This window comes from Choristoneura fumiferana, chromosome 28, assembly GCF_025370935.1.
Source record: "Choristoneura fumiferana chromosome 28, NRCan_CFum_1, whole genome shotgun sequence".
Taxonomy (NCBI): Eukaryota; Metazoa; Arthropoda; class Insecta; order Lepidoptera; family Tortricidae; genus Choristoneura; species Choristoneura fumiferana.
Window position 1 is genome coordinate 5545779 of NC_133499.1, and position 22778 is coordinate 5568556.

The 22778-nt window shown below is 38.3% G+C and overlaps 2 protein-coding genes across 2 annotated transcripts in view; both read left to right on the forward strand.

Moving 5' to 3' along the window:
- The window catches only part of LOC141443939 (uncharacterized), a 215344-nt gene that overhangs the window by 30137 nt on the left and 162429 nt on the right, over positions 1-22778 (forward strand). The gene's annotated exons all lie outside the window — the stretch shown is intronic.
- LOC141443779 (fatty acyl-CoA reductase wat-like) overlaps positions 1-22778 on the forward strand; it is a gene marked incomplete in the record, with an annotated part of 45009 nt that overhangs the window by 6228 nt on the left and 16003 nt on the right. The window contains 2 exon segments of the mRNA XM_074109139.1: positions 17167-17353; positions 18512-18642. Coding sequence (XP_073965240.1) covers positions 17170-17353; positions 18512-18642 — 315 coding nt within the window.

The window sequence follows — 22778 nt, forward strand, 5'->3', positions numbered from 1 at the left end:
ACCTTTCTCAATAACTTGACTTAGCATGCGCAAACGCCACGCATAGTTATGAATAAAATCGTCTTGAAAATATTGCGTCAATAATATTAACATGCGAGAAACTATTCAACGACGCATAAGTGATAATTAGAGAGATAGCTTTCTATCGTTTTACCCGACAGCGCTAAGGAGGATATTGTTTTTCGAGCGTATGGTATTAATGTCTATTTCTTTGATCCTCTCAGTAGCGTAAACGGCTGGACGGTTTTCAGGTGCGTGCGACCAAACGCTGCTTTATAAACGGTGACGGCACGGAATCGCAGTGACGCACCTTATGCGCACCATTTTTTTTTGCATGCTTTCCACACCGCTGCTTAAAGTACGCAAACGGTGCGGAATCGCAGTGACGGGCCGTAAACGACAAGACTTTTGTTCGGTAAAGTCCTGACGTTTACGGCACTCAGTACGATTCCGTATTTTAAGCAGCGGTGTGGAGAGATGCGATAAAACGGTGCGCATACGGTGCGTCACTGCGATACCGTGCCGTTCCTGTTTTTTTAAGCAGCGGTTTGGTCGCACCTTTCAACATACTTACTGTTGTATTTGACTTTGTTTATTGAAGTGACAAACGTACATCAGATAGAATACAATGTATAGTAAAGAATAAGAAATTTAAACATTTTGATTAGCCAGTTATACAACATACTCCCCGTAATCAAAACAAGATTATAAACATAAACCTATTCTTTTATACAATTCTGATGCTTGATACGAGCCAATGGCTTAGTTAGTACATCAGCCCACATCTCCAAAGTATTGATATATACGACATTAACAATATTGTTCGATAATAAATCTCGTATATAATGAAATCTTGTGTCTATATGCTTGGTTCTGTTGTGGTGACCGGATTCAATGCCAACTTCTGGCAGACTGTGAATCATTATAAATAGTAATAACTGTTGACATACCAGTAAGTTCACACATCAATCGCCTGAGAAATTCAGCCTCTCTACCCGCACTGGACAAACTCATATATTCGCTTCGCTGGATGACAGGGCAATGGTGGTTTGCTTCTTACTTTCCATGAAATGGCTCCCCCGGCCATAAAAAATAGAATCCGGTGTATGAACGACGATCCATAGGACAATTGGCCCAATCTGCATCCGCGTAGCCAATTAGACATCCACCGTCTTTCCTGTAAGTAATGCCCAAATCCATAGTGCCTTTCAAATATTGTAATACACGTTTTGCCGCCTTCAATGACTTTTATCATATTTAGTATTGAATTGACTCAAATATGATGTAGCAAAAGCAATGTCTGGACGAGTATTAACGGCCAGAAAATTGAGTGAGCCTATCAATTGCTGATACGGATAGGATAATGAAGATTCACTTACATTCTTCTCACTCGGCAGAAACTTTTTAGTTTCCAACGGCGTAGGAACGCTCTTACAGTTCATCATGTGAACTTTTGTAGCAAATCACGAATGTAACTTTCTTGAGATATTTTAATCTCATTAGTTTGTAATGTATATAAACCTAAGTAATAACTAAGTTTGCCAATCACTTTCAGACTAAAATGATTCCGCAAGTCAGATATGACAGTATTTAGCGTTTTATTTTCTTTGTACAAAATGACAATGTCATCGACATGGAAAGCGAGTATTATTAACTCGTTACCAAACTTTTTAGTATAAATACATGCTTCCGAAGGAGTTTGGTTAAAACCTATGCATTGTAAAATTTCGGTCAACTTTTTATACCATGCTCGTGAAGCCTGTTTGAGGCCATAAAGCGATCGTTTCAGTAAAACATACTTTATCTTCTTGACCAGGTTTATAAATCCTTCTGGCTGACTCATATACACTTCTTCCTCCAAAATTCCGTTTAAAAATGCCGTGTCAACGTCTAAATGGTGCATTTTCATTCCCTCTTCCGCAGCCAATGCGAACAACATGCGTAAAGAAGAATTTCGGACGACTGGAGAGAAAGTTTCCAAGTAGTCAATACCATAAACTTGATTAAATCCTTTCGCGACAAGTCTGGCTTTATATTTAATTACGTCACCATGCGCATTTTTCTTCAGCTTGTAGATCCATTTGCAAGGTATGACTTTCTTATCTGGTCTATCAACGAGAACCCAAGTTTGTTTCTCAAGCAGTGACTGATATTCATCTTGCATAGCTTGATACCATTTATCACTATCTTCTGCGTTCAAAGCCTGTGTATAAGTTGTAGGTTCATCCATCAGCTGAGGGGATGAAGTTTGCATGCATACACAATTGGCAGCAGAATTAGGTTTTCTAGGTCTCAAATTGTACCTTGGTTCTACAGAATCAGTATCAGATTCAGTTTCTTCTGATGAAGATGCAATAACAGGTTGAACTGACACATTTGGAGTAACAGCGTTATGCCACTGCCCCACGACATTAATATCAGACTGAACATCTTCTGATATAATATCTACAATATCAGGTTGAATCTGTTCATTTTCGATGACAGCGCTTGTGACAGGTGTTCGACTATCTGAACTATTTGACGAGTTTACTTGCGAACTAAGCAATAGAGGTACAACTGCTGATTCGTTAAATCATTATCAGACTTACAAGTTGTCTTTACTTTCAAATCTTGAAAATCACATTCAAAAAAGTAACATCTCTGCTTTTCACAAGTCTTCTGGGATATCTAATATCTCTGAAAAATAACTTCTTGGATCTTCTGAATATCCAACGAAAATATACTCGGATGCTTTCATGTCAATTTCTTCCGATTACATTCAGGGACATGGATGAATGCTCTGCATCCAAAAACACGCAGATGAGAAAGATTTGGTACCTTAGCATACCATTTCTCGTACGCCGTCTTCCCATTGAGAGCACGGTGAGGAGACCTATTTTTAAGATATACAGCCATCTCTGCAGCATCTTGCCATTAAGCCGGAGAAAGGGAGCTATCAGAAAGCATTGACCTTACTTTCTCCAAAATTGAGCGATTTGTTCTTTCTGCAATAAAATTTTGCTGAGGACTGTAGGGAACTGTTGTTTGGTGTTGAATTCCTTCATTTTGTAAATATCTCGAAAATTCAGCATTAACATATTCTTTTCCATTATCGCTCTTCAATATCTTAATCTTTGCTCCTGTTTCCCGCTCTACTGTGGACTGGAAAACATGAAACTTGTTCTTTACTTCCGCTTTTGAAGGAATAAAGAATACAAAAGTCATACGAGAAAAATCATCTATGAAAAATAAAATATACTTATTGCCTTGAAATGAAGTTTCAGGCAAGGGTCCACAAATATCTGAATGAATAAGTTCCAGAACAGAAGTTGATCTTTTATGTGAAACTTTCTTAAAGGGTTTCCTATTCTGCTTACCTTCAATGCAGGGGATACATGGTTCCTTATCGACTTCTGAGTAGTCCACGCCCACTGCGTGTCCCTTCCTCAGTTGATCCATTCCGATGCGACATAAATGACCTAGTCGTCTATGCCAGAGCTTGAAGCTAGAAACATCAGAGTTAGTCTCAAAAGCAGATAATTGAGTAATTGGGTTGACCGTACAGTCTAAAGAATACAGTCCACCACATATAGAACCATGTAAAATTACATCGCCTGTACAAGAAAAAGCATCAGAATCATAAAAATTACAACCTGTTCTATCAAAAACTACGTTAAAACCTTTATCTACTGCCTTCTTCACTGAAATAAGATTAGAATTCAAGTTCGGTACATGAACTACATCAGTAATCTTCTTTATATTCGTATTCTGACCGCAAGTGGTGATAGAAATATCTCCAATGCCTTTACTGGGCAATACATCTCCATTTGCAATGGTTACAGTCCCAATAGACGAACTTCTCACATTATTCATCCAATCAGCTCGTGACGTCATGTGTGCTGAAGCTCCAGAATCAATAAACCATTTATCACGCTCTAATCCGTCATTGACATTCAGTGCACATAGAGAATTTTTGTGATTTACGGGTCTCTTCTTCTTGTCCTTTTATGGGGACAATCTGGACGCTTATGTCCTGGCTCCATGCAGTCGTAACACACAATAGGTTTCTTCGGTTTGGATGTAGAAGGTTTGTTCTGGTTCATTCGTGTACGAAGAGCAGTATCTGGGTTATCTATAGCTGGTTTATTCAGTTCATTCAATAATTTGGTCTTAATTAAATCCACTGTAATGTCTATGTTGGAATTTTCCAAAGCCATTACTAAAGGTGCATATTGAGGACTTAAACCTCCAAGAAGAATCGCAGCTATTGAAGCATCTTCCATAATTTTGCCAATGTCGGCTAAATCTTGCACAGTTGACATGACAGCATTTATGTACATCTCTATATTGGAATCAAAATCATCAAGACAGTACCTGTAGAGTTTCCGTTCGAGGCTTATACGTCGCCCTAATCCTTTGTCCTCGTAAGCGGACGAAAGAGCATCCAAGCTTCTTTGGCTGTTTTGCATGACCTTACATGAGTTATTGCCATACCATCTAATAAAGTGAGACATATTTTCGATAACGCCTTCTGATCGTTACGTGATTTTACCTCAGTAGGAATTTTACTTTCATCAGAATATCCGATGATCGTCTCCCATAACTCTTCATGCATAAGGTACATACGCATTTTGAATTTCCATACGGAATAACCGTCTCTGTTTATGAGTGGTTTTATGCCAGAAATCGAATTATTTGCCATATTTATACGCACAGCTGTTTGATGTCACAACAAAAATAGTATGAAAATATCTTCGTGAACTATTGAAAATTTTCACAGATTTTCATAATTTATAAACGCACATACTGGAAAAAACTAGTAGATTCACTTTTTATAAAGAATATATAGTTTTTATAAGTAATACTCAGTTAAATATAGAGTTTCGTGCTGATAACGAATGTTGTATTTGACTTTGTTTATTGAAGTGACAAACGTACATCAGATAGAATACAATGTATAGTAAAGAATAAGAAATTTAAACATTTTGATTAGCCAGTTATACAACACTTACGATCATTAGATCCGTCATAACCATAACTGTCGGAGTGACGTAGGGAATACATATATGTATATATATTATTATATTTCAAAAAGGCGTCGGCGAAAAAAATGTGGACCAAATTATTTTTATTGTAAGCGCTTAATAGTATCAAAAGAAAGCTAATAATTGATTTATTCCCTTCCACAATATTATGTTTTATAACACTTTTAAGATGTCATTTTCACAGGAGCATAAAAGTGCGAAATTTAATAAAAAATAAAACACCATCACCGAATTATTTGCTGTAGGAGCAAGCAAGACGACCGGATGGCAAAGTGGTTAGAGAACCTGACTACGAAGCTTGAGGTCCGGGGTTCTAATCCCAACCAGGGCAGATATTTGTATATGAATAATACGAATATTTGTTCTCGGGCCTTGGACGTTTAATATGTATTCAAGTATGTGTTTGTCTATCTATATAAGTTTGTTTATCCGTTGCCTAGTGTCCATAGTACAAGCTTTGCTTAGTTTGGGACTAGGTCAAATTGGTGTCAAGTATTCCATATTATTTATTTATAACAAGCTTTTATTTAGTTTCACCTGTCCCGTTGTCTCTCTGTCTGTCTTTAATCAAATCACGCAAGTTAAATTCGACCAACTTCCAGTAGTTGGACTGACTTGGAATTTGGTATACTTACTTATGTAGATTGCGTGACAATACAATAATCTGGTAGTGACATCCTGGTAGTCTGGCCAGGATCGTCTCCACAGGACGGAACTCTTCAAAGGTTAATGGCATCGACTTGAAATTTGGTATGCAAATGTAGTTTGGGTGACAATACAAGTACAGTCAACAAAAAGTACAGTCAGCAAAAATAAACTTGTATTAAAAATAAAATTTATACTTACCAAAAACTTGTTATATATTATTTATTTATTTATTTATTGCGAGATATTGTTCGCTTTTGTTTCTTTACAAGTTCCTTAGAGCGAAAATTCCTATAGTGCGAAAAAATAGCAATAGGAATTCTACGAATAATCCATACCTACTTACTAGTATTATAAAGTGTGTTAGTATGTTTGTCCGTCTTTCACGTCGAAATGGAGCGACGGATCGACGGGATTTTTGGCAAAGAGACAGTTTATGGGCCAGAGAGTGACATAGGCTACTTATTATCCCGGAAAAATGCACAGTTCCAGAGGGAACAGCGCGCGATAACCGAATTACACGCGGGCGAAGCCGCGGGCAAAAGCTACTTCTATCATATAGTTCAGTGAGCAAACTTTTTGTGTTCAAGTTACGTCTAGGAAAATGAAAATTTTTGGAGGTAGGTACATACACCATAAATGAAAAATGGATTTACATCTTTGTGCCTAAGTATTTTTCTTCCATCCGTCTATTTAGCTTTATGAGATAACCTTATTTTTCCAAGGCACACCAACTAATGACCAGGGTAGGTACACCAGTACGCCGCGGCACACACTTTGCGGAACACTGATCTAGTTTACGCTTCGCTTTCATATCGCCTTGCACGTTCAAATAAGACGCCAATGGATTCTTCACTTCGCCGCTACCACTCTCCGTTGACCCGCCGCCCCCCCTTACTTTCCCCTCGCCAGAGTGGGGGTTCGGACTCGAGAGATCACACAATGCCGGTCAACATCTTCAGATCGACATAATACATAATACGTTCACAATACTCATGACTTTCATTGAAGTTTGACGTAAAAAAACGAAACGACAACGAACCTTAGAATCGCGCGAACTTACAAATTTAACCTAGAAATCCGTGAGAAATTCGACTGTTCTTTGCATAATACAAGCCAACGGCGATTTTTATGTAATACGCTGTAATAAATTGTTATGTAAGAATCATTTTGACCTCATATTTTGGCGGGTTGCGGGCAGTCGGCCGCCATGTTCGAATCCGTTCGCGCGCTTTCCCATTGACAGTTCATGTGTTCCAATTTCGTGCGTGCCAGTGACATTAAATAGTGCAGTGCCTTGGAATTTTGCGAAGTAAGTTTTTAATCGTGTCTATGGTTGCGAAACTTTTTTTTAAAATGTTTACCGTTACGAGTTGTGAAAGTCTCTCGCGGAAACGGCGGTCCGTTACCTTTTTTTATGAAGTGTATGTAGGTATGTGTGTTGAAATATCGCAACTTAGAATTACATAGTATTGCCCAATATTCTGTGGCCACTTCCGTAACCTCATTTTTTATCTTGTAATTCGCACGGTATTTAGCTATTTTGAAACGACGTCAAATGTCGTAAGGGACGATATAATGCAATAAGCAAGGGATCGCTAAGTTGGTGTCTTAAATTTTTAGTTTTTTGGATAAATATTAACCTATTAAATATAATTTAGTTTCTTACGATAATACATGCTTACTAATATTAATATACTATCCTAACTTCTTACTAGTATCTATTACAAACAGAACAGTTTATGAGAATGTATGTCGAATTTTCCTTACTTGACCAAACTTGGCACAATTTGCAGAAGTAGCGAGAAACTGTATACATATACAGGTATTTTAACTAAGTTCACTAATTTTTATTTGAGATACTTTACAGATTTAGTTATACAAAAATTGTTCGTTTAAAGGTATAGATAGATTGAATATTTACTTTTCTAAAACACAGTGCAATGCTCTTTAGGCTAACACTACACTGTATACATATTACCTACTAAGGGTCTCTCCACATATTATTTTTGAATCGGCGATAGTCGAAAAAGCTCTAAGTACTTATATTATGTCTAAAAATAAGAGGGAAATAACCAAACCTAACCAACAAAAAGTTGGAAAACCACTTCAAAGTTCAATATCTCAAAAACGGCTGAACCGATTTTGATAAAGACACACAGACACACATAGCGGTCAAACTTATAACACCTAACTTTTTGCGACTGGTTTTCAACTTTTTATTGGTTAGGTTATCATTTCTGAGTAGCATTTGGTTTAAACAACATGTAGCGTTATCAGCGCCAATATCAGACACGACAAAGAAGCCTATATCTGATACGACTCTATTTCTAGTGTGTGTCAGATTTTTTGCATGCTGCATGACAGATATGAATGCAGTACAGAGTCCTCGGTGCGCGAGACCGACTCGCACTTTGCTGGTTTAATTAAGAAAAACTTGACTGATTTAGGAAGGGACAGGGATATAAGGAAGACTAGAGTCTTCGACCAGTGTGTGTTGCCAGTGATGACTATGGCGCTGAGACGTGATCCTTGACTGTTGGCCTCTTGGAGAGGCTCAGAGTCACGCAACGAGCTATGGAGAGAGCTATGCTTGGAGTTTCTTTGCGCGATAGAATCCGGAATACGGAAATGCGTCGAAGAACTAAAGTCACCGACATAGCTGGAAAAATATGCAAGTTGAAGTGGCAATGGGCGGGCTACATCGCTCGAAGAACAAATAACCGTTGGGGGAGAAAAGTCGTCGAGCGACCACGAACCGGAAGACGAAGCGTTGGCAGGCCTCCCAGCAGATGGACTGACGACATCGTGAGAGTTGTGGGAAACCGGTGGATGCAAGTGGCGAGTTGTCGTTCATTGTGGCGTTCTACCTTAGGCTGCTATTTACTCTTGAACTACAAATAATTCTCAAGCAATCTCGATTCCAACGCTCGATTTCAATGAAAATTTGCACTTTACAGTTGAATATTTCGCAAACAGATCACTATCACTGAATAGAAAAATTGTCTTAGCAACCCCCCCCCCCCCAATGGTTATAAAAGACCTATCCAACGATACCCCACAATACACGGTTAGTCGAGAAAAAAAACCGGCCAAGAGCGTGTCGGACACGCCCAAAATAGGGTTCCGTAGCCATTACGAAAAAATTAAGTAATATTTTTCTAAGGATTTCGTATTTTATACGGAATCTTCCAAGTTTAGGTATATTTTATACCTTAGGCTGCTATTTACTCTTAAACTACTAATAATTCTCAAGCAAACTTAGCCGTTATAGTTTTCCTTGAAAGTTTGACATACTTACTACCATAATGATTTTTTTCAAATTTTTCCACTCACCGGTTTAGATTTTAGAGGGGGGGGGGACGCTCGATTTTCATGAAAATTTGCACTTTAAAGTTGAATATTTCGCAAACAAATCGTTGAATCGAAAAATCGTCTTAGCAAACCATGGTTTTAAAATATCTATCCAACGATACCCCACACTATAGGGTTGAAAGAGAAAAAAAAATCATCCCCACTTTACGTCTATGGGAGGCACCCTAAAAAAAATTTATTTTGGTTTTTTTATTGTACCATTTTGTCGGCATAGTTTACATATATATACGTGCAAAATTACAGCTTTCTAGCATTGATAGTCCCTGAGCAAAGCCGCGGACGGACGGACAGACAGACAGACATGGCGAAACTATAAGGGTTCCGTTTTTGCCATTTTGGCTCCGGAACCCTAAAAGCCTTTGGTGAATATTGACGATTTTCTCGGGGGTATTAATGGTCAAAATTGATGTTATGTACTTTAAGGATGGCCCCAAGCAGCGTCCTATATTTGAGACCTTGAACATCTGCACCGAAGCGTGCGTTGCGCCACAATACGCTAGTTACGTAGTGTTACGAATTGCGATTTGGGTGGTGTAGAGATAGTTTAACCTTGGTACGATAAAGAAGAGCGCAAGTAACAGGGCGTGGAGTGACTAGATAGAAGAAAACCGGCCGAGAGCGTGTCGGACACGCCCGAAATAGGGTTCCGTAGCGATTACGAAAAAATGAAGTAATATTTATCAAAGGATTTCGCTGCTATTTACTTAACCGATATTTCGCTTGATTTTAATGAAAATTTGCACTTTAAAGCTGAATATTTTGCAAATCAATCACTGAATCGAAAAATCGTTCTAGCAACCCCGTAATGGTTTTAAAAGACCTATAATATCCAACGATACCCCACACTACAAGATTGGATGAGAAAAAAAAAATCACTCCCACTTTACATCTATGGAAGGAACACTAAAAAATTTTGTTTTGTCGGCATAGTTTACATATGTATTCATGCAAAATTATCCCTGAGCAAAGCTGCGGACAGACAGACAGACAGACATGGCGAAACTATAAAGGTTCCGTTTTGCCATTTTGGCTATGAAACCCTAAAAAACCGGACACGCTCAAGATAGTTACGAAAAAATAAAGGTGCGGAGCGGACGGACATAACTGTCATCAGCATCCGAATCTGACCTTTTTTGCAAGGGTCGAATATTGTTGTAGGACCTTGTTCAAGGTCCGCCCGGATTGCTACCACCATCTTGCTCGCTAATCCTGCCGTGAAGCAGCAGAGCTTGCACTGTTGTGTTTCGGCGTGGAGAGTAAGACAGCCGGTGAAATTACTGGCACTTGAGGTATCCCATCTTAGGTCTCTAGGTTGGCAACGCGTCTGCAATAACCCCCCTGGTGTTCAGATGTTTATGGGCGGTGGTGATCTCTTACCATCAGGAGCCACTTGCTCGTTTGCCATCCAGTAGGATAAAAAAAAATTGATGGTCTAAATTTGTCGAATATGTCTGAGAATTTCTGAGGCGATGGATGAAAGTTGAGTAAGTATTTAGTTGCTTACATTAATTGAATTTTACAGTGAATTGGCTTACAGCTGTATTTAATACTGTGTAAATTTTGTTTTACTTAGTAAATAAATAAATACATTAATTTGAATTTAAATGGGTCCCACTGAAAAACATTGTTGCTGCTTGCCGCAACATTATGCTGAGTGGGCCTCAATTTATACTATTCGATGTTTTTTTAATTGTTTCTTTCTAACGTGTTTTTTCTCTATATCGAGTATGTGTTAATATATATATATATATATATATATATACATATCTCCCCTCTCTCTCTCTCTCTCTCTCTCTCTCTCTTACCATTAAAACCCGACGCCACGCCACGCTTGCGACACGCCTTGTATCGTGTGTCAGGGGGCTACTACGGAATCCGAAAATAGAAGATCGTATGGTTCCGTCCCTCACTCTCGTATTATAGTAGATTGTTCAACAAGGGACTAAAACAAGCCATAATGTCACGAGATGTTTAGCCACCCGAGCAGACGAATTTTCCAAGTCGGTATATTTTAAACCTTAGGCTGCTATTTATTTACTCAAACTACTAATAATTCTCAAGAAAACTTAACCGTAATAGTTTTCCTTATATTTCCCACTAATATTACAAATGCGAATGTTTGTAAGTCTGTTTCTTTGTTACTTGCTGAACCGATTTAGATGAAATTCGGTATACAGATAGTTTGAGTCCCGGGAAAGGGCAGGATAGTTTTTTATACTCGTAAAATTTCATAGATCCCGCGGGATAGCGATAAAGTCACACAGAGCGGAGTCGCGGGCAACAAACTAGTTAGTTATCCTGCACACGTATTTTTAAAAACGCTCGGTGACTCAGTTCAAGTTATTCTCGGTATGTATGTTTGGTCGCAACTCGCTCTTGACCTAAAAAAATCGCTTACTTTACTTACTAGTCATAAATATTTAACATGTATTCATTGTCACGTTTGGCCTGAGAAGGAAATGGTACTGTCATTATCATACAGCGAATATTTTACCCGACAGCCCGAAGAAGGATTATGTTTTTCGACAGTAGGTATGTATGTGGGTATGTATCATCATCATCCCAGCCTATATACGTCCCACTGCTGGGCACAGGCCTCCTCTCAGAACAAGAGGGCTTGGGCTATAGTTCCCACGCGGGCCCAGTGCGGATTGGGAACTTCACACGCACCATTGAATTGCTTCGCAGGTTTGTGCAGGTTTCCTCACGATGTTTTCCTTCACCGCAAAGCTCGTGGTAAATTTCAAATGTAATTCCGCACATGAATATGCACACACATGTGGGTATGTATGTATGGCTATTTTTTGGTCATCTCTGCGGCGTAAACGGCTGGCAGGATTTTAACATTTGAAATGTCATTAGATTCTTCATAACTGTCGGAGTGACACAAGGTATAAATAAATATTTCAATATAGCGTCCGTGAAAAAAATTTGACTGGGGAATCAAAAATAGTAGATTGTACAACAAGAGCATAAAACAAGTCATTTTAGCCAAGACGTTCATATCCACCCGAGCCGACTCGGTACGGCGAGGGTGGATAGACACGTCGAGGGTAAAATGGCTTTGTTGTTCGAGTTTTACACTCCGCTTTTCACTTAGATTGCGAGGAAATGAAATTATTTAATTTATTTTTTCATACATTATATTATTATTATTTTTAATTATATTTTTTAAGTATTTTTTAAATTAAAAATTATTAAAGAAATATGTAGAAACTTTTTTGTTTGTGGCTGTTGATACCTGATTACCTTGGTCATAGACGAAGATTTTACTTTATGCACTAGAGCATAAAAAGTCATTTTATGTCGCCTAGTAGTAGCTGGACGTCTGGATAAAAAGTAGGTAGCCTATGTATTATTCCAGAGCCTGGAATAATACATAAGCTACTTTTTATGCCGATATTACCACGGGATAGGGATAAAATCTTGAAATTTCAACCGCTGGGTTTAGTATTGAATTTTTGAACAGTTTTTCTTAACACAACCTCAATGAAGATCACGATATAAAATTTGGGGATTCCCAGGGGAATTTTGTAAAATCCCTAAGTTTCAAACTCTCTTTTCGAACTCTAAACTCTAGTAAAATAATAAATTAAAAAATCAACAACCCGACTGCTTTAAAAAAAACTAAAAGGAAGAAAACGAGTCTAGTCGTCTAGAAGTCTGTTAAGGTAGCTAGCTTACTGTTACAAGTATTGGGATTGTTGGTGGGACAGCAAAGTGGGTGGTGGGGGCAACCGAAGATTACAGCGCTCGCTACGGCAAAAAATGAAACCAACAAAAAATTGGAAAACCCCCGACTTTGTGGAAAACGGCGGAACCGATTTTGATAAAACATGTCTAAGAACCGTCGCTAGAAAACCTGCTTTCAAATAAAAAAAACAGCATTCAAATCGGTCCACCGGTTTAAGAGCTACGGTGCTACAGACAGATAGACAGACAGACACATAGCGGTCAAACTTATAACACCCCTCTTTTTGCGTCGGGATGGTAGTAAATATATCAAACTTGCAAGTAAAACTATATCGGTTAAGTTTTCTTGAGAATTATTAGTAGTTTAAGAGTAAATAGCAGCCTAAGGTATAAAATATACCTAAACTTGGAATATTCCGTACAAAATACGAAATCCTTAGAAAAATATAACTTATTTTATCCGTAATGGCTACGGAACCCTATTTCGGGCGTGTCCGACACGCTCTTGGCCGGTTTTTTATTTATATAGAAGATGTCGTCTTACTTAACAAGATATGCTTACAAATTGTAAAAACACTGACAGACAAGAATAGTGACAAATTTTACAGATTGATTGATTGATTTAAAAAAGTATGGTGGAAGACTATAATGAAATAAGTGGATAATTGTCGTAAGAAGAAATAATGAATGAGAAATGATTCGCGTGCGAAGTCGTAGATAAATCTAGTATATATATGACGTAGGTGCCAGGTGCCTGCAAAGGTTAGCTGTATCTAGGCCAAGCGGCGGTCATCATACTCATAACAACGCAAAATTTCTCCAATCGGTGACCTCCTTAGCGATGTGCGCAAGCGCATCGGCGCGAACTCGGCAGATCATCGAAATCGGATTTTGCTACAGGGTCTACTGAAATTCAAAAATATATTTCTCAAAATCGGCTAAACTGATCTTGATGAAACATATCTAAGTACCATCGCTAGAAAACTTGCTTTCAAATAAAAAAAACCGCATTCAAATCGGTCCACCCGTTTAAGAGCCACGGTGCCACAGGAAGACACACAGACACATATAGCGGTCAAACTTAAAACACTCCACTTTTTGCGTCGGGGGTTAATAACGCATAAGATAATTTTTTTAACTATTTGAACTCCATCCTTTATTAACCCTAACCGTGACCTACCTTAACTAAGTTTACTAGACAGTTCAGTTATGAACCAAACCGGTTTACCGTTCCGGTCCAATAACCGGACGCTGGGTGTATGCCTCGCTTCGCTTCATAATCATGCAACTAATATAATGATCAAAGTTTGTGAGTTACCCATGTGATGTCGGGTTAGAATTACACCTCTCCATTTCTTACGTGGATGTCGTAAGTGGCGACTGAGGATATAGGTTAAGGTATACCATAGATAGACGACAGGCTAGCAACCTGTCCCTATTGTACCGTTTTTGACAAACGTAAAACCTAAAATTTTATAACAACAAATTGAAGCTACTACAAAAATCCTTGAAAATAATTTTCTACCAGTCTGAAGTCGATCGAATATATAAGTGATCAGTTTTGTACCTTGTCACTTTAAAGTCATGTTTGAAAAGCTATATGAAATTGTGTAACGACTGAAAACGACAAGGTACAGAAATGATAAATTATTTATGGCGTTGACTGCACAAGTTAAATAAAATGTTCTTAATATGGCAACCATTAGGATGGTGACGGGGACCCGTACGTTAACTTTATATGCTCACTAGCTGTTGGCCGTGACTCTGTCCGCGTAGAATCCGTTTATCGCTATCCCGTAGAAACTATGCAATTTTCCGGGATAAAAACTAAACTATGTCCTTCCCCGGGACTCAAACTATCTGTATACCGAATTTCGTCAAAATTGGTTCAGCGGTTTAGGCGTGATAAGGTAACATACAAACAAACAGACTTACAAACTTTCGCACAGTGGGATATAAATCATGGATACGTCGGACCGTTTTGTGCAAAATAAGATGTTAATGAACGACTATGCGTGCCACATTAACGTTAACAAATATAACCTTTACATTCATTGAACTAAGGTATAGTTTTGGTCGCAGCCACCCCTTAGTTTCTCGATAAAAGTGAAATGCCATGCGCGTGAGCATGAAACGTGAGTATCCTCTTAATAGATAGATACCTAATATTACCAGTAATATTATAAGCGACAGGTTTGTGTATATTTGTATTCTTTTACGTTAAAAAGCTGGAAGAATAAGACTCAATATGTTACTAAACAAGAGCGTGTCGGACACGCCCGAAATAGGGTTCCGTAGCCATTACGAAAAAATTAAGTAATATTTTTCTAAGGATTTCGTATTTTATACGGAATCTTCCAAGTTAGTGTCTACCTACTCTTTAAAAGGTTAGTTGGAAGAGATCCTTTCAAGAGATAAGTTCGCCTTTGTACATCTTTTTCTCTTGTTAACAGTTACCTATTTTAACATTTTTTATGACAGCAAAGAGCTACACAATACAATACTGTCGCATTTGTAATATTATAGTGGATATTAATGGAGTCAAATGTACTCGTAAAAATATGTACTTATTCAAAGTTTCAAAACTATGTACCACAAACTCTTATTCCGACGCAATAAGGCCGTAGTAACATACTTTTGAGTGGTTCCGATAGATTCATATTTTGCATTTGACAGTGCAGTTAACAAAAAGTACAGTCAGCGAGATAATCTTGTTTTAAAAATGACATTTAAAAACGTATTTAAGTTTGCTTATTTTACCGCGCAGCCGGTAACGCGACCCACTGCTCCACTATTGGGCAAGCTGTTATGCAGAATCTAATTAGTAGAATTTGGGTATACAGAAGATTGGCTCATCTTTCGGACGTCTAAAACGTGACTAGATCACGTGATTCTACTAATACATTGTGTTTTTTTATTTCCATTAACTTGGCAGACGCGGTTCATTGATATGAACTACTTACCTACCAGATAATTAACTTTTTCGTGAAAATAAAAAAATACAATCAGTGAGTGAACAATCAATCATCCCCTTTTTTCCTACCTTTAGGGTTGTTTTTTTTGGGACCAACTTGACTACTGACTACTTTGTAAAAAGTTATGCGTGGTCATACTTAAAATAGTTTTTGGTAAAAAAATCATTTGTAGTATAAAAGTTTTTTGCTTACTGTACTTATTGTCGACTGTACTTGCATTGTTATCCAAACTACATTTGCATACCAAATTTCAAGTCGCTGCTATTAATTAACCGTTGAAGAGTTCCGTCCTGCGGAGACGATCCTGGCTGGACTACCAGGATGTCACTACCAGATTATTGAATTGTCACTCAATTTACATCATCATCATCCCAGCCTATATACGTCCCACTGCTGGGCACAGGCCTCCTCTCAGAACAAGAGGGCTTGGGCTATATAGTTCCCACGCGGGCCCAGTGCGGATTGGGAACTTCACACGCACCATTGAATTGCTTCGCAGGTACAAACCTGCAATTTACATGAGTATACCAAATTTCAAGTCAATCTGACTACTGGAAGTTGGTCGAATTTAACTTGCAAGAGTTGATTACAGACAGACAGACAGACAACGGGACAGGTGAATCTAAATAAAAGCTTTTTAAAAAAAATACACGAAAAAAATATATGACATTGACGTTAGACATTTAAACAATCCAAATGTTTTACTTTCTTTTGCTAAATATGTGTAAATTAAAGACGGATTAGTTATGACTTTGAAAAAACGTTATAAATTTAAGGACCTTTACGCTGTTTTACTGCTAATAATTAATTATCTTTTAAACAGTAAGAGTTAGCCACTAGTGTATTGGAGAAATTAAATTCATTTGACCTGTAGATTGTCCCCTTAAAGTTAACGGCAGTCAAAAATAACACAGTGTAGGAATGCGAAAATTTGTATGTGTGTGTGTGTGTATGTTTCTTACTCCTTCACGCTAAAACAACTGGATAGATTTGGATGACATTTTGTGAGTAAATAGCTGGATGCAATAACACATGAACCGAGGACAGAACATTAGAACGGTAGTAGACTTCACGAGTGATGTGTGCGTGAGTGTAATATTTACAATGGTTTGCATGTAGTTGAAATGCACCACACACGCGTCAGCGTAGGTGTCGAAACAAAATCGCAGTCAGAGGGCCTACTCCGCAATTCTAAAATCGAAGTTCGTATCGTACCATCCCTCTCACTCTCGTATTAAATAGCGTAAGTGTCAGAGGGACGGTACGACACGAACTTCGATTTTCGAATTTCGTAGCAGCCCTATACTTCGAGGTGCAAAAATCGAATTTCGTATCTTGCCGTACCGGTGACGCTATTTAATACGAGAGCGAGAGGGACGGTACGCCCTCCTGGGCATGTCTTCTTCTCTGTATGCATGAACCACAACTTTGTCCACAGAAAAATGTACTGACTTAACATGGCGGCGATCGACTCAAACAGCAACTTAGTGGAACACATAAATACCATCAACATGAAGCAGCATTACCCTTCTGAGTTGACTGAGGTCATAGAGGGAGTGTGCGCAGAGTGCAATGACAACAGGCTGTCAGAAGTCCAGAGGTTCTTCAGCGGAAAGAATGTCATGATCACAGGTGCCACTGGTAAGTTCTTGCACTCCAATACCCAATACAGATCTGTTTACTCAAGAAGGCGCGCCCCTCTACATTTTATAATTGTAGTTTTAAACGTATCTGTACGACACGTCTATGTGTGCGTAGCTCGAACGTATCCTTAGTCGCGAGCGTACCGTCAGTCACACACACTGCGACTAAGACAACGTGTAAGTACGAGGTTTACTCGTGCACATTGATAATTAGCTGTGGAGGGGCGCGCCTTCGTGAGTAAACAGATCTGTACCGTATTTACCATAAGGGTCTATGAGGCGTGACTAGGACCCCCAAGATGGAAGCCTGACCTATATGTATTTACTTTTTTAGGGTTTCGTAACTCAAAAATCGTCTTGACAACCCTGCAATGATTTTAAAAGACCTATCTAATGATACCACACGCAGGATTAGACGAGAAAAAAATTCACCCCCACTTTACGTCTATGGGAGATACCCAAAAAAAATTTTTTTTTACTATTTTGTCGGTATATATAAGATAAAATCTAAAAAATCACCCCCTCTTTCCTTGGGAGGTACCTACCCCAAAAAAAAATATTTTTTTACTATTTTGTCAGCAATATAAGATAAAATCTTCTGATAGAGCTCCACGATAATGCTTCATCTCTTTAATTGGACTCAGACAAAGACAATTCACACTTGCAACTTATTAGCCTTATAACAAATTATATGCAAGAGTTTATTAAGGTCTAATAAAACAAAAATAAAACACTTACTCCACTTACTAAGAAAGAACGTACTTTTAAGATGCTTTTTTAAGTGCAAATAATATTCAAAATCAATTAGCTCTTTAATAATGCACTTGTAAGGCAACTGTTCTGATAAATATCTTACAAGGATTCTTTATATATCTCTATAAGACCTACGTACTAAGTGTTAGTATTTTTTGGTACAAAATGCCTTATATAATGCTTTTAAAAGGTGTACTGTCATAGTCAAGACACATATAAGTATGCTGTAATGCCTTAGTTCTTAAATAAGCATATCCATAAGATCCAAAGAGATACAGCTTTCTAGCACTGATAGTCTCTGAGCAAAGCCGCGGACGAACGGACAGACAGATATGGCGAAACTATAAGTGTTCCGTCTTTGCCTTCTGACTTTTTATTTATTTGTGTTCATTATATTCTTCAGGTTTCCTCGGCAAGGTCCTGATGGAGAAGCTGCTGCGATCGTGTCCTGGAGTAGAGAACCTTTATCTTCTAGTGAGACAGAAGCGGGGGAAAGATATATACACACGGATAGAGGAGATATTTGATGATCCGGTAAGTAATAATAACCTAACCATAAAAAATATATTTTGAATACAAGCTTTTTTTGCTGACTGTACTTTTTCTTGACTGTAGGTACTTGCATTGTCACCAAAACTACATTTGCATACCAAATTAAGTCGATGCTATTAACCGTTGGAAGAGTTCCGTCCTGCGGAGACGATCCTGGCTGGACTACCAGGATGTCACTACCAGATTATTGAATTGTCACGTAATTTACATGAGTATACCTTTCAAGTCAATCTGACTACTGGAAGTTGGTTGAATTTAACTTGCAAGAGTTGATTACAGACAGACAGACAACGGGACAGGTGAAACTAAATAAAAGCTTGTAGTAAAAATCCTCCTTCGGGTAGTCGGGTAAAAAGATAGAAAACATTGATTGTTACACTAGCTTTTGCCAGCGGCTTCGCTCGTGTTAGATTTTAGGGTAACATAACATTTAATTTCTATCATCTTTTTACAAGCTTTTCTTTAACTTGCCCTGTTTATTATTTATTGATTTGTTTGTTTGGGTTTTGGGTCAAATTTGACCCACTTCCAGCGGTCCGATTGACTTGAAACTTGGCATACTTAAAAGTAACAATACAATAATCTGGTAGTGACTTCTTGGTGGTCCTGCCGTGACATCTTGGTGGTCCGCAGGAGGGAACTCCTCAATGTTTAATATGTAGTACCGACTTGAAATTTGGTACGGAGATGCAGTTTAGATGCAAATACAGTCTGCAAAAAGCTTGTATTAAAAATGAAATTTTGAGCAAAACTTATTTTTCCTGTTTTGATTGATTTTTCGGAGGATTATACCGGGTGGACCTTTTAACAGGAGCCAATAATTCAAACATATCGTACGAACTCGTCAAAAAAAGTGAACGACATTAGTTCAGCGACTTTTAAAAATAATTGTATTTTTTAATTTCTGTTCTGAAAACGGCTACACTGATTTTCAGAGTGCCGTAGCCAAAATGGCAAAAACGGAACCCTTATAGTTTCGCCATTTCTGTCTGTCTGTCTGTCCGTCCGTCTGTCCGTCCGCGGCTTTTCTTCGAGACTATCAATGCTGGAAAGCTGTAATTTTGCCAATTTCAACTTTAAAGTGCAAATTTTCATTAAAATCTAAACTGTTGGGTGGAAAATTAAAAAAAAAACCAGGATGGTAGTACGTACATAAATCAAATTTACAAGGAAAACTTTAACGGCTAATATTACTTGAGAATTATTAGTAGTTTAAGAGTAAATAGCAGCCTAAGGTATAAAATATACATAAACGTGGAAGATTCCGTACACAATACGAAATCCTTAGAAAAATATTACTTGTTTTATTCTTAACGGCTACTACGGAATTCTATCTTGGCCGTGTTCGACACGCTCTTGGCCGGTTTTTTTTATCAAACATGCGAGTAGATAACCATCACCGCATGGAAACACGTGTTCACGTAAAATAACACGATACCTTGACAGATGGCAGACATCGGCGTGCAACTTATAACACCCCTCCTTTTGCGTCGGGCGGGGGTTAAAAATTAAATTGAAAATACAAACTGAAATATAGATGCACAGAAAAAACAGAAAAATAAGACGGTACCGACGTAATACCGCTACACCACTGATGGTCAACGGTACCGACACTCTATGCCTATGTATTATGCATTTCCCTATGTATTTTGCTATGCTATATTTATGATATCTCTTGTCCGGGTGAGCGGTTAGTTCCAATGGAATGCCGAAAAAGTTTCTCGATGAGGGCTACGGCATAGATGTCGCTAGCGTCGCTGCTTAAGTGACTAAGTAAGAAACACAAGCTGAGATATGAGGTGCATAGGGAAATTCGTGTCGGTACCGTTGACCATCAGTGGTGTAGCGGTATAGCAAGCGGTACGGATTACCGAGGACCTGGGTTCGATTCCCAGTGATGGTCTTATTTTTCTGTTTTTTCTGTGCATCTATATTTCAGTTTGTATTTTCAATTTAGGTTTTACGGGATGACCGTAAAAGTAAAAATTTGGAATTGAAATAAAAAATACAAAAAGATTCCAAAAAAAAAAAAACAATCTTAGTTAAAAATTAAATCAATGTTCTACTGTGCTATGCTGTGACATGACTCTACATTTTTCCTTCTTAGTGGGCAAGTGTAATACATTTCGCAAATGGTTTCGCCACGCCATGCCTGTCACAACAAAACGTGGTTGCCATTTTAATGGTATCTTATATTATTACGTTGAGAATTACATCTTGAACTGTGTCATAAATTTAATACTGAATAAGACAGCGCATGCTACATAGTTAGTGTTAGCTTTACCCAACTAGCCAAGTAAAAGTTTTATATACTCAGCAGCACAAAATTTGGCCGTCTGTACATACTACAGATTTACCTTTTTCTGCATACATTTGAGGGCCAGATTTTTTCCCGCTCAAGCTCAGTATATTTTGATGGGGCGCAGGTTTTGTTTTAATTAAAACATAATCATTGTAATTATACTGGTTTTATTTCTTCAGAGAACCTGACTACGAAAAGGCAGCAGATACTTATTCCCTCATGTAACATAGTGGCACCTAAGTCCGTTAGTGAAGTGTGCTTCAAACTCAGAGCATGACATTTCCGTAGTGGCACAGACTCGAGCAGACTTTTTGACCACGAGTTGTGATTTTAATGTGAACGTTTGTATTTTATTATTTCAACAGTTTTTTATCACACTTGCTCAATAAGAGTGCCTTAAAAAGCACGTTTTTTTGAGATTTTCGAGGCTTAACACTACTTTGGTTTTGTTACTTTTGAATTTAGATAATTTACTGATCCTAAATGTTTAATCGTTAAATCAGTGTATCGGACATGGCGGCTTTTCGGTGTTATTGCTGTCTCTTGGTCATCATCATCATCATCATCCCAGCCTATATACGTCCCACTGCTGGGCACAGGCCTCCTCTCAGAACAAGAGGGCTTGGGCCATAGTTCCCACGCGGGCCCAGTGCGGATTGGGAACTTCACACGCACCATTGAATTGCTTCGCAGGTTTGTGCAGGTTTCCTCACGATGTTTTCCTTCACCGCAAAGCTCGTGGTAAATTTCAAATGTAATTCCGCACATGAATTTCGAAAAACTCAGAGGTGCGAGCCGGGGTTTGAACCCACGACCCTCTGTTTGAGAGGCGATAGGTCAAACCACTAGGCCACCACGGCTGTCTCTTGGTACGAGGGTAAAATTGCCTAGATACGGGGGCGTTTAAATAATTTGTCACTAAATGTTTTACTCCACGGTTTTAAAATAGCTACAGTCCCCGACCCCCTATAGCTTCATAGTCAGGTTCTCTAACGGTTAGACAATCGGTAGAGACCAACCAATTAATGCAAATGCACTAGAAGCTCGGAGCTCGCTGCACGCTTATTCTGAATGCAGGATCCACTTCAGTGCAAAAATAACCTTAAGATCTTAAGGTATTGACTGACATCATCCGAGTAACGAATAAACAACATAACCATGTCAAGACACACAGAGATAAATATGACAATTAGTGTCAAGGAATCATCGAATGACATGGTGCTTTCCGTGAAGTGCAGTAAATAAACATTGTATGTAAACAATGAAACGTAAAGACGGATATTGGTTTGTATACTCGTAAATAGAGGTGAAGTGGTAGCTACAAGCTACAGATGTAGTGATGTACATATTAAGATGTACTTACTTACCACTAGAGTGGTGTCAATATTTTTACCCGAATGCAAGAAGGATATAAACTGGATGCTGTTGCAATAGTGTGTTACAGTACTATTACTTGGAGTTAACACTTGACAGATTGGGTGGCGTGTCCTATAAGTTTCAATTTTATTCATACTTAAATTATTAAACGTCATACAAATAAAATACGTTTTAGCATAATCTGTGAACGTGGGTGCGGTAACTAAATGCTTTATTCTGTGTTACGACGTCTAGGTGAAAATATGCCTGAAGGCACGCCCATATGTCCAGTGTTACTCGAATTAATTTCACACTGTAACCCTGATTAATTCTGCAATACAATGTCAACCTTCTAGAAAAGTTATTATTGTACAATTTAACGTTGAACATATGTATTGCAGACAGTTGAGTTGACTCAGTATTGCGAAAACAGTATTCTACGTTGTATGTCGCGTGTACA